Here is a 25947-nt window from a genome sequence, read left to right as displayed (position 1 = left end):
TTAGTGCCTTCTGTAATGTTACATAATTTTTTCTTTAGCCATTATTGCCAGAATTCCTATCTTCATCCCAGTGCTGGTGAAGTCAAAGATAAAACCAATCTACAGCTTCTACAATAGCCATCACTGAACTGCTTGCAGAACTTGCCTGGACACATTGTGAACTCACCTGTATGCATTGTGAACTATCTGTTGGTGCAGCGACTTGTGGTAGTGTTGGGGTATTTTTGCTGATGATGTCATCGGTGGTACAATTTTTCCAAAAGGAGCCGTCAATTGGCTTGGTGTATCTTCCTCCCTTCTGCTTGTTATGATTGTCCAGCTAAAATTTGGGGGCCAACAGAGGTGAGGCAAAGAACCTCAACCCCCGCTGGTACAAAGACCTCTCCACAGGTGTGGCTGTATACTGGACCGGTAGTCAATGACGGGTAAGATCCAATTGCAATGGTACCAACCTAAGGACCATATGTACTATTGGACAACCTAAGGCAGGCACGGTCCCTAAGCCACATGCTTGTTGTTTAAACAGAGAGGGGGAGATGTTGAGAGCCACAGCCGAAGGGGCCCCAGCAAACTTCCAGCTGCCGGCTGATGATTGGCTCACAGCGGCCCCAGCAACATCTAGCTGATTGGCTCCTCTGCGGTGATGCTCATTGGGCTGTTTCCCTGCCCTTTCAGACCACGGAGCTGCTCATTGGGGGACTTTTTTGGCCCCGCCCACGTGACCCAGCCAGTCGGCCTCAAGAGCAGGAGGATTGTGGGAGGTGGAGAGAAGCTTGTGTGAGAGAGAGAGGCTTGTGGAAAGCCGGTGGTTGCAGTTGAGGCTCTGAGGGTTTTTCCTGAGAGGCTGTTTTGTTTGGCATGTGTAGTTCTAAAAATAAAGTTAGTTTCTTTTGACAAGTGGCTCCTGATTGTGCCCAGCCAGACTGCGGCAAGCACCAAATAAAAATAAATAAATAAATACAATAAAGGTATTGTGTCCATTTGCAACTAAAAAGTATATATGTGTGTGTTGTGTATAAATATATAAATATATTAAAAGACACAGACACACACATACACACACACACGCACACACTGGATGCTACTGGAATAGTCAAATTAGTATACCCTTACAGTGTGGGGGGCTATAGAGATTAGTATTAGAGTCAACTGGGTAAAGAATCAAGAGTCAGGCTGGGGACGTGGCTCAAGCGGTAGCGCGCTCGCCTGGCATGTGTGCCGCCTGGGTTCGATCCTCAGCACCACATACAAACAAAGATGTTGTGTCTGCCGGAAACTAAAAAATAAATATCAAAAATTCTCTCTCTCTCTTTCACCTCTCTCTTTAAAAAAAAAAAAGAATCAAGAGTCATTCTCCCAGAATTAAAGGCTAATCTAAAATAGCAAAATATTTTCATATGGATTACCAGGTAGTCTGAGGTACAATATCTTATTATAAGCTTTATTTTGTGACTATGTTAGTGACATTTATTTATAAGCATCATACAGGAGAAATGATTTGTACAGTACTTCCAAAATATGTAGATCTTTATATTTTTAAAGGAAAGCTCTATACTGTTTTATACACCCTAGTACTAAAAGGATCATTAAATATTAAATACTTTTGTATACTTTCACTGTTTTGCACTGAACCAAAAACTGCTCTGAAAAATAAAGTCCACTATTAAAAAATTTTTTTTAATACAATGAGCTATGAGACTTTGAGTTCCCTTATCTGTGAGGTTTTCAGTGAAATGTATGTGAATACGTGATTTTAATACGGTTTGTGAAGCAAATGGGACCCACTGATCATCCACTTTTGAACTCACAATAATATGTAACAGCAAACTATTACTTTTAAAAACTCACTTAACATACTGCAAAGCAGAGAAGAATGGATTGTGCAATATAGTCATATAGAAAATTCATATTAAATTCTTTCCTTTCTTTTTTTCCCTTGATTAATCATAAATTTCAAAGACACAGTAATGATACAGGAAATTTTTAAATAATTAAATTCATTCAAAGAGTAGTATTTACAATTTTTTGAACTGAAGTGTTTAATAAATTATAACCAAAGTTCCTGATTTTTAAAACTAGATGTAGGGCTGGGGATATAGGTCAGTTCTCAGAGTGCTTGCCTCACATACACAAAAGCTGTGAGTTCAATCCCCAGCATCACACATACACACACCAAAAAAAAACTTAATGTAACAATTGATCTATTTTCTATTGATTACAATCTTTATAATATTCATTTTTAAATGTTTGTTAATTTGCCAAAAACTACTTCATCAATTCATATATTTTAGAATTTGAGGTGGATTGTGCTTTTGTATTTGTTTTGTTGTTGACAATTGTTTCACCCTCCCTCCTCAGATATAAATATCCTTGCAGTATGTAATTTGGTGACTAGCAATTTGATATCAAGGTCCATTGTTTATATCATGGGAGATAATATTATGGGTAAGAAGAAAGCAACTCAAGAGCATACCTTTGGCCAAGAACCATTAATCCCAGATTTGTAGAATATTGACACTGGCTCAAAAAATATATTTCTAATATCATTTCCCAGAGTACAGCCAATCGTGTGATTACAGTCTCTTATGATGCTTTTGACTATATATAAAATTTTTCTTTGGTAAAGGATTGAACCCAAGGGGCTCTACCACTGAGTACCTACACCAGCCCTGTTGAAATTTAAGTGACAAAGTCTCTATTAAATTACTGAGGCTGGCCTTGAATCCTGCCTCAGCCTCCCAAATAGCTGGGATTATAGGCGTGTGCCACTATATCCAGCTTCAAATTTTATTTCTAACTATGATCTATTGCTTCATTAAAAACAAAAATTAGGGGCTGGGGATGTGGCTCAAGCGGTAGCGCACTTGCCTGGCATGCGTGCGGCCCAGGTTCGATCCTCAGCACCACATACAAACAAAGATATTGTGTCCACCGAAAACTAAAAAATAAATATTAAAAAAATTCTCTCTCTCTCTCACTCTCTTTTTTTAAAAAAAAAATTGGCCAAGCATGATGGTGCATACCTATAATCCCAAGCCCTCAGAAGGCTGAGATAGGAGGATGGAGGATGTTCAAGGCCAGCCTCAAAAACTTAGTGAGGCTCTAGGCACTTTAGCAGGACTGTCTCCAAATGTAAAAAAATCAAAAGGGCTGGGATACAGCTCAGTGATAAGGTGCCCAGGATTTAAATCCCATTAAAAAAAAAAAAAAAGGTATGGAAATGCATGTACTTTATAGGAAAAAAAATTATTATGAATATTATATTCTATACATACATATTTTTAAAATTTGGTACTGGGAATTGAACTCATGGCTGCTTTACCACTGAGTTATATCCCTAGCTTTTTATTTTTTATTTTGAAATAGGGTCTTGGCTAAGGTGCTGAGGCTGGCTTCAAACTTGCAATCTTCCTGCCTCAGGTTCCTGAGTCACTGAGATTACAGGCATACACTACTGTGCCAGGCAAAACGTATTTTTAAATATCACCATCTAATGCTAACTCTTGAGAGAAGTCAATAGCTTAAGTTGTGAAAGACTAAAAGGAATTTAATTAACAACTACACCTTCTTTAGAACTTTGAGTCCTTTTTCTTGTTTTATGTCTTTTTTAAGAGAGGTTTCAGAATTAGATAACTGTAATAGGAATAAATTAGTATATGACTTTAAGGTTTTGTTCTTGATAGCAAGACAAAAGGCTGGTCCGCACTTTTCCCTTGCTACCTTAAACCTATCTATACTGTGTAGGTTTTGTTATTGTTACTATAGTTGCAAGAGCTTCACAAGACACCAAATCTGTTGATGGCTTGATCTTGGACTTCCTAGGTTTCAAGCACTGTGAACAATAAATTTCTGTTGGTTGTAAATTCCTCAGTCTAAGATACTTTGTTGTAGCAGCCCAAATAGAGTAAGATAACTACCAGAATACTTCTGTGAATATTGAATTCAATTTAAATTCATGAAACAATGAGTTATTTCTACAGACCCTTCCCTACAACAGAATAACTTTGTTACACAGGACAGCAGAATCACTGAATTATGATTATGCTAAGTACTAAAAAAGAAGAAACAATATTATGGGAGCTAATTTCTGGCAAGAAAACTACATATTACCTTTCAGCACTAGTTTGTCCTGTGTGAAAAAGCAAAGAAAACTGAAGATATCTTACAGAAAAAGCAGACTGTAGAAAATAATAAATCTGCTCAAAAGTGCTAATGCATTATTCTAACATCCTCATGAATTAGCCCAAAGCTAGGTATGTTTCAATCAACAAAACTAGAAGTGCTTCCTGCAGGCATGTTGACTTGTCCAACAGAATAACCTCACCTTGGATTTATTCCAAAAGAGGCTCTCAAATGCTCAGCAGCAACTCCTGAAAGGAGGCCAGTCCAAATGTAGTAGGATAAATCCCCCCAAAAAGCTGAATCTCTGACATAGCAACAGGTGACCCTTGCTGTAAAGTTAGAGGATAAGTACACAAATAAATTTGTATTACTTTATCTATTAAATTTTAAAAATGCAAATGTTAACACATGTGCATAATAATCTTTAGCAATCAGCTGGGAAGATTTTAAGCCTCAATCTTAACTTGAATATACACGGGCTATTACAAAACTACCCTAAATTTTAAAATAATCAAATCAGAGACTCCTAACTAAAAGTGAAAAATCATGAACACTTCTCTGTAGCTACCAGCACTACCATCACGACATACAGAGATATACAGTGTGTGTGTGTGTGTGTGTGTGTGCGCGCGCGTGCGCACGCGCGCGCATGCATTGCTAAGAATTGAACCAAGGGCCTCAAGCATGCTAAGTACATGCTCTACCACTAAGCTACAACCCCAGCCCAAGAGGCTATTTTAAAAGTATTAATATGGGAAATAAATATGCAGAGAAATATATGATGGACATCTCTTACCTCATAAATGTTGGGGTGCCACATTTTGGTCAAGAATCTGAAGGTAGGTGGTGAATATGGGTAGTCAATAGGAAATTTAATATGTGCCTGTAAAGGAAAAAAAAATAAATGCTAATAAATGAGACAAGTTATTCATCTGCCTAATAATTTACCCAATTACACCACACAGAATCAAAGCTTCTTTCTATAGAATACAAACCTAAGAATAAAACAACTCATTTATACTATGTTATCCCCAGTGCCATGCCTTCAAATATTTATAAATGACTATGTTAAATCAAAGTTCATAGCCATTTACAGCTATTATAATTCTTTTTTTAAAAAAAGAGAGAGTTGAGAGAGGGAGAGAAAGAGAAAGATTTTTTTAAAAAATATTTATTTTAGGTTTATACATGTTCATTTCCTTATAAAATTCATCTTTAAATATGTGAACATACCCTATTTTTGTACTCTGCTTTTTATTACCTGTATCTCATAAGTATCCTTTCATGTCATAAATTGTTAGTATTAACATATTATTCCCTCTAGATGAATCATTTTTTAAAAATATTTTCTGATTTGGGGGCATTAGACTGTTTTCTTACTCTTCGGCTATCATAAATACTATCATAGCGAATGTCCGTGGAAAGATTCTCATTTAAAATAGCAGGGAATTCTGTAAAAATGACCCATGAAAATTCTCTCTTGTATAAAAGAAATGAGAAAATTGCCCAAAATTGTAAGAATCAAGTTTTCAGAATTCTAGAAGACAACCAAAAGCTTGTAGCAATTCAGGGAGTATATATTCAATGAAAATGTCTAAGGCACAATAAGAACAACAAGCTTTCTAAGTTTAATTCTGCCTAGTTCAATACTATAGCTCTGCAGCAGCCTTAAACCAAATACCTCACAGGGTGTGGTGGTACCCATTTGTAATCCCAGTGGCTCAAGAGGCTGAGACAGGAGGATCTTGAGTTCAAAGCCAGCCTCAGCAATGGCAAGGTGCTAAGCAACTTTAGTTTCTCTAAAGAAACTACAAAATAGCGCTAGGACTGTGGCTCAGTGGTCAAGTGCCCCTGAGTTCAATCCCTGAGTGCCCCGCCCCCCAAAAAAAACAAAAAACAAAAAATTCATATTCAAATCTAACAGGCATAGAAGAAAACAGTATGGCCTGGAAGTTCCTTAAACTCTACTATCCCCAGGGAACTGTTATTATTAGACACAGCTACTGATAATCTAGATCTGACTTGAAACTTGGCCAATAAAGAAACATTTTCCCTGGAGGCACGTGATTATTTAACTTTAAAGCTGCCTGAGTTGGGGGTGGGAGGACAACAAAACACACTAAGGAAAAAGAAATAATTGGGGGCTGGGGTTGTGGCTGAGCGGTAGACTGCTCCCCTAGCACAGCAGAGGTCCTGGGTTCGATCCTCAGCACCACATAAAATAAATAAAGATATTGTGCCCAACTACAACTAAAAAATAAATATTAAAAAAAAGAAAGGTATCTTAAAAGAAAAAAGAAAGAAAGAAAAAGTTGGAGTACATATCATTTGTAAAGCTCTGACAAGTTTCTACAGATCTAGAAGACCATGCCAATGTTTATAGGTACATTCCTAAGGCTCTATATGCTCAGGAACAACTTGGGAAGGCCCCAAGCTCACATCTATGACTTATGCGCAAGTAGGAAGTGAAAGCTAAGGTAGAGTCTGCAACAGTTTGGCTGTATGTTAAAAGGTATGCTCCAACACAGAGACAGCCTCTTCACAAAGCCCAGGTAATCCACTGATTCCAGCAAATTAAGGAAATCCCTGTATAATCACTAGCTGACAGAATAAAGAATTCACTGGCTATAAGAAAAAATAGAGGTATTATAAAATTAGTCTAAAATAAAGTCACTAAACAAGCAATTTCAACAGTAACAAAAACAAACCTGAGGAAGGAAACAATCTAATTTCTACAACTGTCAAATTATATTATTTAAATATCCAATAAAAGAGTATTACAGGTTGAGGCTGGGGCTCAGCACTAGTGCACTTGCCTGGCATGTTTGAGGCACTAGTTCAATCTCAGCACCGCATACAAGTAAATAAAATAAAGGTCTATCAACAACTGAAAAAAAATATTTTTTAAAGTATTACAAGTCATTAAAAAAAACCCGTAATTCATAAACAAGGAAAAAATAATCAGTATAAAGCAAAGGACCCAATGCTGAATTTACTGAACAAAGACTTTGAAAGACTACATTAAACATTTTAAAGGATTGAAGGAAAGCATTAAGTGTCATAACATTTCAATGGAGGGAGGGGGAAGAGAAGCAAGAAGAAGAAAAATGATGACACTGGATTCTGTACCCCTGAGTTCTGGCCCTGGTATTCTTTTCTAGTCCTCTACCTTTGGCAAATCACTTAAATCTCTAGACTTCAATTTCCTTTTTGTATGAAACAGTGAAAAAACAATGACTAGAAAGTTATCATAAGGGGCAAGATGGCACATGCTATAATCGCAACTATTTGGGAGGTTGAGGCAGGAGGATTGCAAGTTCCAGGTCAGCCTCAGCAACTCAGTGAGATCCTAAGTAACTTAATATGACCTGTCTCACAATAAAACATAAAAAGAATAGGCATGTGGCTCAATGGTTAAGTGCCTTAAGTGCCCATGGGTTCAATCCCCAATACCAGAGAAACAACAACAAACAAGGAAAGTTATCATAAGGATACAAATTTTAAAAGATTGTTTACTAAAATATTTTCCAAAAGTAAAGGGAGAAAATCTTCAAGCTTAATCAGAACTCTTGTTCTCATTCATTCCCAATCCTAGTAATAATCAAAATATGACTTGAATAGATTACAAATTTAATGAGAGCAAAAGAAATTAAAGCACTGACTGGAGACTAAGGAATTGATTTTTTTAGCTAATTGTATTACAGTTAGTTTTCAAAAACTAGCCAGGGGGATCACAAGTTGGAGAAGAGCTTTGGCAACTTAACAAGGCCCTAAGCAACTTAGATAGGCCCTGTCTCTAAATAAAATATAGAAGAGATGTGCCTCAGTGATTAAGTGCCCCTGGGTTCAATCTCCAGCAATAAACAAACAAACAAATAAATAAATAAGCATTCTAAAATATTCATAAATGAAATGACAGAATATCTGAAATAATGTGAAGCTTTGGGTGTACAGGGTATGGATAAAAACAAGATTTGCCAGGAGTTTGTTATGGAAACTGTGTGACAGGTACATAACAGTTGAATATACTCCAATTTCTACTTTTTCTTTTTTAAATTTTTTTAAAGTTGTCAACAGACCTTTGTTTTATTTATTTATATGCAGTGTTCAGAATCAAATCCAGTGCCTCACACATGCTAGGCAAGCAGTCTGCCACCAAGCACAACTCCAGCCCTCTACTTTCATATTGGAATTATTATTTTTTGGAGGGTGGGGTGGGGGGTGTTCGTACCAGGATTGGAACTCAGGGACACTCAACCACTGAGCCACATCCCCAGCCCTATTTTATATTTTATTTAAAGACAGGGTCTCACTGAGTTGCTTAGTGGTTTGCTTGTACTGAGGATGGCTTTGAACTCATGATCCTCCTGCCTCAGCCTACAGGGCCGCTGGGATTACAGGGGAGTGTCACCATCCCCCTGGTTATGGAAAGTTTTAAACGTAGAAAGAGAGGGAAGGAAGGAAGGAAGGAAGGAAGGAAGGAAGGAAGGAAGGAAGGAAGGAAGGAAGGAAGGAAGGAAGGAAGGAAGGAAGGAAGGAAGGAAGGAAGGAAGGAAGGAAGGAAGGAAGGAAGGAAGGAAGGAAGGAAGGAAGGAAGGAAGGAAGGAAGGAAGGAAGGAAGGAAGGAAGGAAGGAAGGAAGGAAGGAAGGAAGGAAGGAAGGAAGGAAGGAAGGAAGGAAGGAAGGAAGGAAGGAAGGAAGGAAGGAAGGAAGGAAGGAAGGAAGGAAGGAAGGAAGGAAGGAAGGAAGGAAGGAAGGAAGGAAGGAAGGAAGGAAGGAAGGAAGGAAGGGCGAAAGAGAAAAAGCTGAATTTGGGCTGAGGATGTGGCTTAAGCGGTAGCGCGCTCACCTGGCATGCGCAGGGTGCTGGGTTCGATCCTCAGCACCACATAAAAATAAAAATAAAGATGTTGTGTCCACCGAAAACTAAAAAATAAATATTAAAAAAAAGTTGACTGATACAATAAAATTATAAAAAAATAGTAATTGTGTATTTATTTATTTTTATGTGGTGCTGAGGATTGAATCCAGGCCTTTGCATGTGAAAGGTTAGAGCTCTACCGCTGAGCCATAACCCCATCCCCTGCACAATTACTTTAAAAAAAAAGTATTAGGATGCTTTCCATTACCAAAATCATATTTATGCACTAAGTACCTCTACTATCCAAGTAAATAAATATGATGGAACTCAGCAAAGTAACTATAAAGTTCACATGAAAGTATATAAAAGGGCTATTTAAAGTATGTTTTAATTGGGATAAATTTCATTATTCATACAGGTATTATTGTTACTGTTCAAACCTCATATCAGAATAGTTAATGGGATAATAAAATTACTTTAATATTGCACATCAGAGGTCATCAAGATTTTGTTAAAAAGTGACATGGACTTGGCTTCTCATAATATCCCCATACTGAGGATATACCCAGGGACACTCTACCACTGAGCTATGTTCCCAGCCCCTTTCTTTTTTATTTTGAGACAGGCTCTCGCACTAGGTTGCCAAGACTAACCTCAAATTGCTATCCTCCTGCCTCAGCCTCTAGAGTAGCTGGAATTACAGGTGTGCATTACCAAAGTGGCTCAGTTATTTGTGCCCAGCCAGACTGCAGCACATCCCAATTTGTCCTTGATTATATTTCCTAAGTCTCATTGATAATACTTCCTACATGCCTCAAAATACATCTTGCATTTGTTACTACTTTTCCTGTCTTTGCTTACATGTGTTTTTTTTATACATTCCTTTCCCTTTGTATGGTGTCTTTCTACCTTCTCAGTTTAACTAAAGCATCATCCTTCATTGTAAACCTTCCCTGAACATCTCAGCCAGCAATAGGCATTTCTTTCACAATGATCTCTTGGCACCTAGTAGATACAAATTTTAAGGCATTTAATTTGTAATGGGTATCTGGAGCCTTTGGTGATTTTTTGTTTTTTAAACCTCATTCTAGAAGTGATCTGAACATTTTAGGGAGGACATAGATAGTAGTAATGGTACAGATATTATTTTGGTGTTACTAGCACTTTCAAGTTTGCAGATTAGTCAAAGATTTAAGGTGTTACTTGAAAAAGAGTCTGAACTGTGTCTCAGGGTCTAAATTACTTATGTTAACAGTAGTGTGACTCCTTGGATTTATTTTCTCCATTACTCAGTATAGCGTGGTAAAGAACACTCCTGTGTTTAATCCCCAGCATCACACACATACACAGAAAACAATAGCCAAAACAATTCTAGTTCAAGGCCAGCCTACACAATTTAGTGAAATCCTGTAGCAAAATAAAAAGTAAAAAGAACTGGGGATATGGATATAGCTCAGCAGTAAAGTGCCCCTGGGTTCAACCCCCAGTATGTATGTATACATATAAAAATAAATAAATGAATAAATATCGACCGTATTTCTATACACTAATCAAGAATCTGAAAATAAACTTAAGAAAACAATCCCAAGGCTGGAGATGTAGCTCAATGGTAAAGTGCTTGCCTAGCATGCTTGAGGCCCTGGGTTCAATCCCCAATACTGGCAGGGGCCGGGGCTCGGACATATATGACAATTATATTTATAACATCAGAAAGAATAAAGTACTTAGAAATAAACTTAACAAAGGAAACCAAAGATTTGTACACTAAAAACTATGAAATACTGAAAAATTTTTGAAAAGACACAAATGAAGACAAGTTCATAGGCTGTTTTTTTGTTTGTTTTTGTTTTTTTGTGATGATATAACCCAGAGGCATTTTATCACTGAGTGACACCTTCAGCCCTTTTTATTTTTTGAGACAGGATCTCACTAAAGTTGCTTAGGACCACACTAAATTGCTGAGACTGGCCTTGAACTTGTGATCCTCTTGTCTCAGCCTCCCAAACCACTGGGATTACAGGTGAACAACACCATCCCCAGATGGAATTCATTAATGTTAAAATTCATTATTGCTAACTACCCGAAGTGAAATAAAAGTTAAGACATCCTCAAGCTCATGGGTTGGAATTCATTATTATTAAATGTTAGTAGTATCTGAAGTGATCTATAGATTCAATGCAATCTTTATCAAAATGCCAAGATCTGTACAGAAATAGAAAAATCCATCCTAAAATTCCTAAAAACGGAATCTCCAGGGAACTTAAGTAGCCAAACAATCTTGAAAAGAACAAAATTGAAGGTCTCATACAGATTTTAAAACTTATAGAAATGCGACAATAATCAAAACACTGTAAGCTAGCATAGTGACAGACATAAGATAAGGATCATCTTTGAAATAGAAAAGAATTCCAAGGAAAAAACCCTCATATATATGGTTCAATGATTTTTCAAGAAGAATGCCAAGACCATTTAATGGGGGGGAAAAAACGATATTTTCAATAAGTGATACCTGCAAAAGGTTGAATATGGACCCTTATCTTAGACCATATACAAAAATTACTTCATCAAAGACCTGCATATAAGGTCTAAAATTATAAACTTCTTAGAAAAAAAACAAGGAAGAGTTTCATGACACTGAGTTCAGTAATGACTTCTTGGAAACAAATTCCAAAACCAAACTAATTAAAGAAAATCTGAAGTGCATAAAAATGTAAAAATTTGGTGCATCAAAGAACTATAAACAGTGAAAAGGCAACCTGTGAGTCATCTACCCAATAAGAGGTTAATAACAAGAACACATAAAAATTAAAACAGTAGCAAATATGATTTTTTAAAAAATCAAAATGGAAAAAGGACATAAGTAGATGTTTAAAGAAAATACACAAATGGTCAATAAGCACATGAAGATTCTTACCATCACTAATCATTAGGGAAATGAGATATATTTCACAATTATGATGGCTACTATCACTCATAACAAACAGGGGCTGTGATGTAGCTCAGTGGTAGAGTATGTATTTACCAGGCAGAAGGCCCTGTGCTTAATCCCCAGAACCACTAAACAAAACAAAAACTAGAAAATAACATTGATGAGGATATGGAGAAATTGGAAACCTTGTGCACTCTTGGTGGGAATGTAATATGTTGCATGTGCTTATGAAAAAAAAAAAAAAGAGTATGATGGGGCCAAAGTGTAGCTCAGTAGTAGAGCACTTGCCTCAAAAGAGATATTTTCCCATTCGTGTTGATGGCAGCTTATCTACAACAACCAAAAAGTAAAGCAACTGACTGTCCATTGACAGATAAGTGCATAAAGAAAATGTGGTATACATAGAATGGAATATTATTTTAACGTAAAAAAGAAATTCTGACACATGCTACAAGATGATGAAACTTGATATTATGTTACTATAGTTACAAAAGGACAAATTTGAAGCTACCCAAATGGATAGCTGAAAAAGAATGGATAAAATAAACTAGTTACTTAATAGATTATTATAATAGCAATGAGAATAAGTGATCCTCAATTACACAACTACAAATAAAACACATTACAACTTTGAGAGAAATAAGCCGGACACAAAATTGTACAAATCTAGTATGAAATTCAAAAAAAGGCAAAACTAATCTATGCTGTTAGAAATCAGGATGGTGATTATTTCAGTGGATGGGACAACAGTTATGGAAAGAAGCACAAGAAAGTGTTCTATATTGCTAGTAATGTTCTTTTTTTCATGATCTTGGTACTACATAAATACATGCCCCAAAAAATTTGTGAAAATTCACCCATCTATATACTTTTATGTGCCTTACTGTATTCCTGTTTTGATGAGATTAAAAATTTATCATTGTAATAAACGACTTAAAATTCCTGGGCATATTGGTGTACACCTGTAATCCCAGTGACTCAGGAGGTTGAGGCAGGAATATCAAAAGCTTGAGGCCAGCTTTAGCAATCAGTGAGGCCCTAAGCAACTTGGAGAGATCCTATCTAGAATAAAAAATAAAAGGGGCTGGGGATGTAGCTCAGTGGTTGTTGAGAGCCACAGCTGAAGGGCCCCAGCAAACTTTCAGACTGCCAGCTGATGATTGGCTCTCAGCAGCCCCAGCAACTTCTAGCTGATTGGCTCCTCTGCGGTGATGCTCAATGGGCTGTTTCCCCGCCCTTTCAGACCACTGAGCTGCTCATTGGAGGACTTTTTTGGCTCCGCCCACACAACCCAGCCAAAGGGCCTCAAGAGCAGGAGGAGTGGGGGAGGTTGAGAGGCTTGTGGGAAGCCGGTGGTGGCAGCTGGGCTCTGAGGGTTTTTCCTGAGGAGCTGTTTGGCGTGTGTGGCTCTAAAAATAAAGTTCGTTTCTTTTGACAAGTGGCTCCTGAATTGTGCCCAGCCAGACTGCGGCAGTTATGCTCCCCTGGGTTCAATCCCTGGTAACCCCTTCCCAGCGCCGGCGCCCCCCCCCCAAATATATATTAATAATAATCTTGTGTTGGGGCTGGGGATACAGCTCAGTGGTAGAGTGCTTGACTCACATGCACAAGGCCCTGGGTTCAATATCTAGCACCACAAAAAAATTTAAAAAGTACAATAACCTTGTGTTTTTCAACATTTTGAGATGAGATTTATATTTCTGACAGTTCAGATATAAATTACCGATAAGCACATTAGAAAACTAAATAATGTGAGGTGGAAAGGTTAATCAACTCTAGCAAAAATGAAATACTACATGTAAATGAAAATGTAAAATGGTATATGGGGTTAATTAATGTATTTATAGGATGGGGTGTTATGAGGGAAATTCTCATCTTTCATAGTACAAATTGAATAGTTAATAGCAAACTAAAAAGGCAAAATAACAACAAAAAAAGAGAAACAGTCATAGATATTTGGAAATATGGGAACAAAACAAGACAGAAATGATTCAAAGTAATTGGGGAGAGATGTTAAGGCCAGGAAAGGGTTAATGCAGTGATCCACTGATTTTCGTTTTAAATCTTATAAACCATATAGTAATTTACTAATCAAGCTTGTCCCTATGCTAGGAGAATGTCAATAATTCTAAAATTTAAAATGATAATGTATCAAGTCTAAAAAGTAATATATTAAGATAAAAATAAATAAGTATATTCTTTCTAAATTTTTCATGTAAGAACTTTTTTGTAGGGGTGGTACTGGAGATTAAACCCAGAGGGTAGCCTGTAATCCCAGTACACCTGTAATCCCAGCAGCTCAGGAGACTAGTTCAAAGCCAGTTTCAGCAATTTAGTGAGGACCTAAGCAAATCAGTGTAACACTGTTTCTAAATAAAATATTTAAAAAGGCTGGGGATGTGACTCAGTGGTTAAGTACCTCTGGGTTCAATTCCTGGTACAAAACAAACAAAAAAACCAAGAGGTGTTCTGCACTGAGCTACATCCCCTGCCCTTTCTATTTTATTTTGAGACAGCATCTTGCTAAATTGCTGAGGTTAGTCTTGAATTTGTGATCCTCCTGCCTGGCTTCCCAAATAGCTGAAATTACTGAGTAGATGGGTTTACAGGAATACCACGCTTCACTTCTACCAGGTACTTTTGATAGGAATGACACAAAAAGCTTAAAAACTCTAAAGGAAATAATTAATTTTATAACACTGAAACTGAACAATTCTGTGTAATAAAACAATACCATAAATATGGTTAAAGGCAAACCCAAATTGGGGTAAATGTTTAAAGCTCCTCACAAAGAATTATATAAGATGCACACTAAATCAAAGCATAAAAACCTACCCATCAGAGCTGGGTTGATGCTCAGTGGTACAGCGCTTGCCTAGCATGTGTGGGGCACTAGGTTCAATACCCAGCACCATATAAAAATAAATAAATAAAATAAAGGTATTGTGTTCATCTACAACTCAAAATATATACATATTTAAAAAAACTAACCCATTTATATAGTAAACAGGCAAAGGATATGAACAAGCCAAAAAGGAAAAATATGCTACTTACCAGCCTTTTCAGCTAAGCAACTCAGTGAGACCCTGCCTCTAAATAAAATACAAGGCTAGGATGTGGCTCAGTGGTTAAGTGCCCCTGAATTCAATCCCTGGTACCATCCCCCACCAAAAAAAGAAAGGAAGGAAGGAAGGGGGGGAGGAAAGGAAGCTCTAGATTATAGTAATAGCAAAAAAGAAGAAATCTCTAACTCTTTGACTTTATCATACCAAATGACAAGCAATAAAGTTTTATTACCAAAACTGGTGACAGTCCTTTAGAGAACAATAAATTGAAAAGATTTTAAACCCCTTACTTCATGAATCAATTTTTTTTTCATTTTTGCTTTTTGTGGCACTAATGATTAAACTCAGGTCCACGTGTGTGTTAGGTAAGCACTCTACCACTGAGCTATATACCCAAACTTTTTATTTTATTTTATTTTTTAAATTTTACTTTGAGACAGGATATTGCTAACTTGCCCAGGCAGGTTATGTACCTGCAGTCTTCCTTAGCCTCCTGAGTAGCTATCACATGTGGTCATCAGTCCATAGTTCACTGTCAAAGCGTAACTTAAATATCTTTTTTTTTTTTAAATCAATTTCTGAGGTATAGAAAATAGATCCTTAAAAAAAAAAAAAAAAATACAAAATAGGGCTGGGGATGTGGCTCAGTAGTTGAGTGCCCCTGAGTTCAATCTCTATACACCACCCACACCAAAAAAAAAAAAAAAAAAAAAATCTGCTGAGAGGGGTTAGGGATTTAGCTCATTGGCACACACAAGCCCTGAGTTTGGTTTTCAGCTCTGGAAAACAAAACAAAACAAAACTGCAGAGGGCTGCTGAGCAGAGTGGTGCAGGCCTGTAAACCTGTAGGCTGAGGCTGAGAGAAGAAAATTGCAAATTCCAGGCCAGCCTCAGCAACGTAACGAGGTCCTAAACAACTTAGTGAAACTGTCTCAAAATAATAATAAAAATAAAAAGGCTGGGGATGCAGCTCAGAGGTAAACTGCCCCTAGGTTCAATCCCCAGTACCCACCCAGTACCCAAAATTGAAGAGTGCCTGTTAGTTCTTGATGTATCACATTACTAATTACTGAAAAATAACTGAGCTAACTCATGTTCTTTTTTACCAAACCACCTCCAGGAAAGAAGAAATACATGTGTCAGACGTGCCAAACAGGCAAAAAATAGAAATTTGATGTTATACAACCACAGATCTCAATTCTGATTTTAAATACACATTAATTCAAGGTTCGAACAAATGAAAAGTTATTGACGGTAATGTTTTTACCAAGCCAAAGAGGTAGAGTACAGTGGTATGAAATGCATGCCTTGCTATTCTCTCAAGATATGGGATTATCACTCTTCTAAAAAGTTATCTGTTGCCAGGGGTGGTGGCATACGCCTGTAATCCCAGTAGTTTGGGAGGCTGAGACAGGAGGATCAAGAGTTCAAAGCCAGCCTCATCAAAAAGCGAGGCCCTAAGCAACTCAGTGAGACTGTCTCTAAATAAAATACAAAATAGGGCTGGAGATGTGGCTCACTGGTCGAGTGCCCTTGAGTTCAATCCCTGCTATCTTCCCCCAAAAAAGCTATCTGCCATATGTAGCCTAATCATTAATAAAAAATATGAGAGGAAAGCCACTAGGAATTAGAGGAAAGGACAGAATGATACAATACAGACTCATACCAAAGGCTAAGATGTCAAAAGGAAAATAAGCTCATTATATTTGGGCTAGCACAAAAACTTTTCTTTTCAAGCCAAAAATTTCTTTTAACAGAATGACTTGGTAAATGTGTCTTCCTAAAATGCAATTATATATATATATAAAAAATATATGTAAGTAACCAAAATATAGTTTATTGAATCCAAAAGCATTCTGGAAAAAAAGTCAAAGACACAATCTAAAGGCTCCTAACACCACACAAATACATATGTAACTTTCACCTTTAGCTATTCAAGGGGAAAAAAACAATTCTAGTGCTAATAATGTTTCTAAAATAATGATGGAAGGAAGAAAAATCATATCAAGGAAGTCATAGGAATTTATAAATCCATTAAAATCATAAATCATTCCTGTGCTCACTCTGAATATATGATCTACAATGTTAAAATAGGATATTCTAAGGGGTCAAAAACTATGAGGTAGGACAGAGATTGTAAAATAAATTTGGGCAATGAACCTAAACAAATTTAAATGTAAACCATCCTTCATAGTTCGGCTTAGTTTTCATAAATATGCAAGCATGTCAGTTTGGGACAATCAGAGCATTCTTAATCTACCAAAGACACATTACATGAAAAGATACTACAGTAACAATACAAATTTGGAAAATAATTTTGAAACTAAAAACTTACAAAGGTTTTAACGGTTTTTAAATATCTTCATTGTACTATGAACCATAACTCACAGCATATAGATGGTCTCCAACTTACTACACCTTAAAACTTTTCTATTTTCAAATGTTATAAAAGCAAATACTACTGAGCATAGGTGGCCTATAATCCCAGTAACTTGGGAGGTTGAGGGAGGAAGATTGCACTTTTGAAGCCAGTCTTGGCAACTTAGCAAAACCCTGTCTCAAAAAGTTAAAAAGGCTAGGATGTCCAATGGCAAAGTGCCTGTGGATTCTATCTCCAGTAGGAAATTTTAAAAAAAGAAAGAAAAGGTCAGGGGAGGGGAGTAATACCCATTCAGTGGAAATCCTTATTTCAAATTTTGATCTTTTCTGAGTCAGCAATATATGGTACCATACTCTCTCAGGATGTTGGATAATAGCAGCAAGCCACAGTTCCCTGCCAGCCACACAATAATTCTCTCAGTGTAAATTATCTGAGCTGGGTGCCATGGCACACACCTGTAAATCCCAGTGGTTTAGGAGACTGAGGCAGGAGGACCTCATGTTCAAAGGCAATTTCAGCATCTTAGTGAGACCCTATCCCAAAATTTAAAAAATTAAAAAGAGCCAGTCATATGGCTCAGTGATTTAGTGCCACTGAGTTCACTCCTCGTCCCGCACCCCAAACCCCTGTACATATATGTCTAATATGTAATATTCAAAGGTTGGCTTGCCATTATTACAAGATAGTGCTTTTTACTCTTCTGGAAGATGTTTTACCTTCATGTTCTAACCAGAGATTAAAGAAAATATATGTATATAACTTTATTTTATTTATTTATTTTTATGTGGTACTGAGGATTGAACCCAGGTGGGCCTTACATATGCTAAGCAAATACTGTGCCAATTGAGCTACAACCACAGCTCAGTTTTAGCTATTCTTAAAGAAAAACTAAACAACTACAAATTCTCAACAAATTCTCTTTATCCTATATATAGGATATACTGTATCCTATATATAGGCAAAAAAAGTTCATTTCCCATTCAAAAATGTTATTTTTTATACAGTTAAAGCATAAAAGGGTAAGAATTTTGCCAGTGTAATCAGCTGTGTTGTTTCACACACATGCACACAAAGCTAAACATTATTACCTTGAAAAATATTGGCTAAACATGACTTTTATTTATAGCTTATTGAAATAAGCAACACTTCCTAATATAAAATTAAGTCAATACTAACTGCAATTTAAATACAGACAAAAGAACTTTTAAGTATTAAAGTGAGAGTAATTAAAACAACAACGTATAAACTCATTAAGGATAAAGAGAATGGCCTGGTCTGATGGTACATGCCTGTAATCCCAGCAACTCAGGAGGCTGAGAAGGATCCAAGTTCAAAGCCAACTAACTGAGACCCTGTCTCGAAATAAATAAAAATGGCTGAGGATGTAGTTTAGTGTTAAGCATCCCTGAATTCAATCCCTGGTAACAAAAAAAAAAGGGGGGGGGGGGAAAGAAAGAGAAGGGGAGATGACAGTAAATGAAATAAAAAGAATTGTGCAATATTTTTTTTTTTAAGGGAATTTAGCAGACCTCAGAAGGTTGAAAATCTAAGTGTGTGGGAGATGGCGGAAGAAGGGTTGAAACAAGTTCATGTGTATAGAGAAAACTGGAAAGGCTTAGGAACAGAACAGTTAGTACTTCTGAAAGTCAAGGTGGGAGGTGGGGCTGAAAATAAAAGGATGGAAGGATATATAAATAAGTTAAAAACTTTAAACACCCAGATCTCTTCTTTCAACCCTTTAGTCAGGTGATTACTCCCACATTGTAGAAGACTAAAGATTTATATTCTGGAAAGGTTAAACAGAATCTCTAATAAAGTATAAAAATGAGGTTTACTGAAAGCAAAGGGGATGAATGATAAAACTACATGCTTGTCTTGGGGACTGGGGTGGTGGCTCAATGGTAGAGTGCTCGCCTAGCATGCATGAGGCACTGGGTTCGATCCTCGGCACTAAATAAAAACAAACTAATGTATCCACCTAAAACTAAAGATACATAAATAAATAAATATTTTTAAAAAAACTACTTGCTTGTCTCACTCACCTGCCACCCCTCTATCCCCAAGTGAAAATTTACAGAATTCTTTTCCAGACACACTGTTCTTTCATGAGAAAAGGACCTATGGATAATGCTGTTTAGGAGCATCCCATTAAAAACCCAACCTCAGTTTGCTGAGGCCCACTAATAAGCCAACTGCATTCGGCATCCCACTTGCTACTTTTTAGAGATTGACCTACCTACCTTACTTCCTTTCTTTTATAATGAAGACTGAATGCAAGGGCACTTTACCACTAAGCTACATCTCCAAACCTTTTATTTTTAAATATATTTTGAGACAGTGTCTCACTGAGTTGCTTAGGGCCTTGCTAAATTGCTGAGGCTAAACAGCCTGGAACTGTCTCTGCCTATGGAATCCCTGGGAATTATAGGAGTGTGCCACCATGCCTGGCTTAGTAACAGACTTCAATATGAAACACCACCAAAAATGAGAATAATCTCCAAACTAAAGGACAAAGTTAGAAAAGAAAAAAAAAAAAAAAAAAACTTAAAAAGCATCCTAAAGAAAACCAACACACACACAAAGATTAGAAAACGCTAGGATTAATATACTGGAGGGGGGTTGTTTTGTTTTTTGCAGTGCCAGAAATTTAATCCAGGGCATTGCACATAATAGGCAAGCGCTTTACCACTGAGATCCACCCCCAGCCTTCAGTTTTTACTTCATAAAACCAGAACAGTAAATTATGAAAGAAAAAAAATGCCTTCTTAGAAAAGAATTTTAAAAATCACAGTAGAGATGCATGTTAGATTACTTACGGGTAAATGGCATGAGGCATAATGCCTAAATCTGCCTCAAGAAACTGAGAAAACACAAAGAAAAAATATGTGTATCAGGGGTTGGGTTTGTGGCTCAGTGGTAAAGCACTTGCCTCGAATGCGTGAGACCTTGGGTTCAATCCCCAGCACCGCATAAAAATAAAAACAAATAAAAATGAAGATATTGTGTCCATCTACAACTAAAAATACATATATATATATATATATATATATATTTTTTTTTTTTTTTTTTTTTTTTTTAATGTGTATCAGTAAGTTTGGTAATAGGTAAACCAGGATTTTGCCCTTTTTTTTTTTTTTTGGGGGGGGGGGGCAGCTTTGTTGTCTTGTTTGGCATTACTGAAGAATGAACCACTCTACCATGGCTACATCTCCGACCTTTTTTCTTTCCCCCCTTTCGGGGGTGGCAGTGGTGGTGGTGTTATTTTGAAGCAGGGTTCTCACTGAATTGCTGAGGTTGGCCTTGAACTTTAAATCCTTCTGCCCCAGCCTTCTAAGTAGCTGGGATTACAGGCATGTGCTGCCGTGCCCAGCCCCAGACCTATTCTTAAATTTCATTTTTGAGACAAGGTATTGCTTAACTTCTTAGGCTGGCCTTGAATTTGGGATTCTCTTCCTCAGCTTTCAGAGTAGCTGGGATCAAGGGTATGTGCCACCTCTCCCAGGAGTATAACACTATTTACCTTACATTTACACTGTATTAGGTTTTACCAGTAATCTAGAGATGATTTCAAGTAAATGGAACTGGGCATGGTAGTGCATATTTATAATTCCAGAGACTGAGGTGGCTGAGATTCAGGAGGATCACAAGGTCAAGATCAGCTTCAGCAACTCAGTGAGATCCTGTCTCAAAATAAAAATAAAAAGAGCTGGGGATATATAGCTCAGTGGCAAAGCATCCCTGGGTTCAACCCTAGTAAGTAAATAAATAAAATGGAGATTACAGTAGAACATATGCAAATTCTATACCATTTTATATAAGGACCTGAATATCTACAGATCTTGGTATTAGGTGGGGACAGTAAATGTCCTGGAACAACCACTCCCCATATCAAGGGACAACTATAAATTAAAAGATGGAGAAAATTAAAGTTGAAACAATTAGTGAGTACAAGGAAAAGACAAAGATACTGAAAATACAAGAAAACAAATATGAAAATTAAATAATCAGATTTGTCAAAATTAAATAATCAATAATCATTTGTCACCAATGAGTTCCAGAAAAAGAGAAAAAAGAAAACAGAAGAAAGAGAATTAAAGAAATAATTTAATAAAGTTTTCCAGAATTGAAAGACTGGAGTTTTCAAGCTCAAAGAAGCCTCCAAGTAATTAAAAACCTGAAATAGTTTGAAACTGAGAATACCTTTTCTATTTGACCATATGAAAAACCGTAGTGAATATGTCTTACAGTTTTGTTAGAGAATTTAGAATCATGAATGAGAGTAACAAAGGAAAACAGGTAAAATGGAAAAATAAGACAAATATTAACTCTAGGAAAAAGATTTCTAAGAACAGAAATGTAAGAAAATAACTAGGAAGAGAGTCAACACAATACTTACATATATATATATATATATATATATATATATATATTCAAAATAGACAGTAGATATATTACTATCACAACTATATTGGAAAAAAATAAAAGGGAGACTATAGTCAGGGATAGTGATATAAGAGGGTTAAACTGAGGTTCCATAGTAGTAAGTCAAAAGAAAATGTTAAAAATTAAAAAATCATTAAGTACCACTATAAAGCATACTATTTAGAAATCTGAAAGCAAATACTGTTACAAACAAGACCGGAAAGAGGAAATGTGGAGGGAATAGGTAAAGCAGGGAGCTACTATGTATAATTATAAGCCTAGAAGTATATTTTTTAAAATTTTTTAAATCATAAATCTGAGCATGGTGGCTAATGCCTATAAACCCAGTGGTCAGGAGGATGAGGCAGTAAGATCCCAAGTCTGAGGCTAGCCTCAGCAACTTAGAAAGACCTTGTCTCCATAATTTAAAAAACTGAAAAGGGTTGGGGATACAGCTCATTGGCAAAGTAGCCCTGGGTTCAACCCCCAGTAGTACAGAAATCTCTGTATACATATATTACTTTGACAAAACTTAAAAGAAAACAAAAATAACCCAAAAAACTTTGGAAAATGATGCTTTCCTGAGGAACAAGAAAGCTGTCTGAGAGAGTTAAATGAACAAGTGAATAAAAGTTTCTGCATTCTGCCCTTGGTTCTTCCCAACTGGAACTTTGGAGAAAGGAATAGGCAAAGATATTCCCAAATAAAAGTCATATCAGTTTGCAGCAGTATACAGGGTAAAATCAGGACAGTGTTAACAGCTCTGCTACTGTAAGGCATAGATGAAAACAGATACAGGCTGATAAACCACCCTCAGCATTTATTCTTAAAGCCCTTCCCCTTTCAAAGGCTGGTAGACTATATAAACTAAAAAAAAAAAAAGTCTTCTTCCATCATTGTCTGAAAGTTTCAAAGTAACACCTTGTCTAGCTGGGAGCAGTGGCACATGCATGTAATCCCATCGGCTTGGGAGGCTGAGGCTGGAGGATCCTGAGTTCAAAGCCAGCCTCAGAGAGGCGCTAAGCAACTCCGTGAGACCCTATCTCTAAATAAAATACAAAATAGGGCTGGCCATGTGGCTCAGTGATCGAGTGTCCCTAAATTCAATCCCCATTACCCATCCCATTCCACCACCACCCCACCAAAAAAAAAAAAAACTTATCTAGTGTTGTTGCATGGTGAAATAGCAGCAAACGAAAATGATCACACATTTGTGGCATCTGGGAACCATCCCTCCCCAAGAAATACACAAACTCTTCAACCTGGCTTTCAATTATTTTCCCAATCACATTAACAACCACAGTAGCTAAAAACTTCAGCAAAAGGCTAGGGTTGGGGGGTAGCATAGTGACAGTGTGTGTGTCCAATATGCATAAGGCCTTGGGTTTGACCCCCAGTACTACAAACAAACAAACAAAAAACAAACACACCTCAAGAAAAAAAAAATCGTGTCAAAATAATTATCTAAAGAATACATACAATAATAATGAGACAATCAAAAGCCAGACAACATATACCATTCCGAATCCTCTATGTCCCTAAATATATATCATGCTTATTTTAAATTCCTGGTCCATCTGTTCCCAAATCCAACTAGATGTTATCTACAAGATGTAAAATAGACCAAAAACAAAAAAAATTAAAAGACAGAAAAATAAATTGGAAAAAAATAAACTAAAAGAATGCTGGAAAAGCAATCGGATAAATGGAATTCAAGACTAGAAATGCCATAAGATATGAGTATGTCCCCCAAAGTTCATTTTTGGAAATTCAATCCCCAATGCAACAATTCTTTTCCTTTTTTATGGGGTGGGGGTGGGGGGGGTTACAGTATTAGGGATTGAACCCAGAGGCTCTTTATCACTATATCCAGCCTCCCTACCCAACTTTTTAAATTTTGAGGCAGAATCTAGCTAAATTGACCATCCTGGTCTCAAACTGCAATCCTCCTGCCTCAACTTCCAGAATAGTTGGAATGACAGGAACATGCCCCATTCCTACGAAGTGGATTCTTTGTGAGGTGCTTAGGTCATGAGATCTCTGTCCCATTATCATGGGAGTAAATTCCAGACAAAAAGATGAGTTCACTGCCCCTCTTACTTGCACCCATACACAAAAGACGCTCGCTTGTCCTTCTGTCTTCCACACCAGTACAACTCAGCAACAAGGCCTTCACTAGATGCAGGTCCTCAACCTTGGACATCTCAGCATCCAAAATTATAAGGAATAAATCTCTGTTCTTAAGAAATTACCCAGTCACCAATATTTTGACAGAGCCACAAAAAACTGGATTAAGATAAAATTAAAAGAAGGACATTATGTCACAAACATGTAGGAGGAACAGAGAGAAATATATAAACTAACAATTCCATCGGGAGATTTTAACTTCCCCTTCTAAGAAACTAATAGACAAAAATAGTATAAATAATTAATATCTAAACAATATAATTAAGTGTAAACAACTAATGCATATCCTATAGAACTCTAAAGGAAAAAAAACAAAAATATTTTCAAGCATATATGTTTGCAGCCATAAAAAAAGCCTCAACAGCCACGCATGATGGTGTAATCCAAGCTACCCAGGAGGCTGAAGGAGGAAGATCACAAGTTCAAGTCCAGCCTGGGGAATTTAATGAGAACCTGTCTCTAAAAAATAAAATGGGCTGGGTGTGGTGGTGCATACCCCTGAGGCTGAGACGGAAGGATCCCAAATTCTAAGCCAGCCTCAGCAATTTAGTGAGGCCCTGGGCAACTCAGAGAGACCCTACCTCTAAATAAAATATTAAAAAAGGTCTGGGGATGTGGCTCAGTGATAAAGCTCCCCTGGGTTCAATCCCTGATACTAAATAAATAAATAAAAATAAAATAGGATATTAAAATAAGTGATGACTAAGTGGTAGAGTGTTTGCCTGGCATGTATGAAGCTTTAGGTTGGATCTCCAGTAACACACACACACACACACAAAATCAAAAAACAGCAAAAAGAGTGTTAAATTCAAGAGGCCTAACAATGAACATACCAAACTGAAAGATTCAAAAGAGAAGAAAATAGGGAACTGGGGTATAGCTCAGTAGCAGAGAAAACCCTAGCATGCACCAGGTCCTAAGTTCCATCCCTCAAAAGGAAAACGATAAAGGGGAGAAGTCAATGAAATACAGGCCAACAAAATATTAAAAACAGCAACAAAAACAAAAGGTCTCCAGCAGCTCCAGAGACTGAAACAGGAGGATCATGAATTCAAATCCAGCCTCAGCAACAGCCAGGAACTAAGCAACTCAGTGAGACCCTGACTCTAAATAAAATGCAAAATAGAGCTAGGGATGTGACTTAGTGGTTGAGTGCCCCCTGGGTTCAATCCCTGCCCCACCCCAACCCCAACCCCCACAAAAAAAGGGGGGGGCTCATTTGAAAATAAAGCAAACAGGCAGACCTCAAAGAAAGGAAGCGGGGATTGCTCCCACCAACAAAGCAAGTTTTAAAAATAAGAATAAAAGAATTGGAAGATGGCAGCTTAGATATAGGGTGCACTCCCCACCAGTTCTTCAAATGAAGATTTAAAAAGCAGGAAGACTGCTCCTCAGCAACGTTGATGCCTAAGAAACTTAAATGAAATTCAACATTGGATAGCAAAATAATCAGACACACACAGTCAGAAACTTTTAACATAATATAAGAAATGTGTTTGAAACTCAGCCAGTGGCAACAGCAGCAGCAGCACTGCCTGCCCACTGCTGAGGTAAGAGGAAGCATAGGCAGAGAGAGAGGAAAGTGTGGCAAATAAAATTGGCTTGGGGGAACTTGTGAAATAGAAAGGACAGTTGATTTTAACTGACCCAGAAATAGTGGGGAAAGAAAATTGCGTAAAAATCAGTGTCACCGTGGTGGAAACAGTTTTTGAGTGGCCATTAACAGCAAGCAAAGGCTGGACACTGGGAATTCATAAAGGAAGATGTCAACCTAATCCAGAATCTGTCTGGGATCCAGAGTCCATCTGGACAAGCATGATTAAAACAGGCACAGAAAGTACTGTGCTTGGGTCAATACAGGTTGGGGATACAGAGGATTAAGAATCCCCTTTGGCCCTGGTACCCCATACAAGAATCTGGGAAGACACCAGTAACTGGTCAAATGAGTGTGTCTGCACTCCAGGTCTGATCCTGGGTAATT

General features: G+C 37.1%; 1 protein-coding gene across 1 annotated transcript in view; it reads right to left on the bottom strand.

Annotated features, from left to right (window-relative positions):
• Ube2r2 (ubiquitin conjugating enzyme E2 R2) overlaps positions 1 to 25947 on the bottom strand; it is a 110443-nt gene that overhangs the window by 36930 nt on the left and 47566 nt on the right. The window contains exon 2 of the mRNA XM_027930883.2: positions 4919 to 5005. Coding sequence (XP_027786684.1) covers positions 4919 to 5005 — 87 coding nt within the window. The remainder of the gene's footprint in view (positions 1 to 4918; positions 5006 to 25947) is intronic.

Source organism: Marmota flaviventris, chromosome 13 (assembly GCF_047511675.1).
Source record: "Marmota flaviventris isolate mMarFla1 chromosome 13, mMarFla1.hap1, whole genome shotgun sequence".
Taxonomy (NCBI): domain Eukaryota; kingdom Metazoa; phylum Chordata; class Mammalia; order Rodentia; family Sciuridae; genus Marmota; species Marmota flaviventris.
Note: the sequence above shows the minus strand (reverse complement) of the source record. Positions and strands in the feature narration are given on the sequence as shown.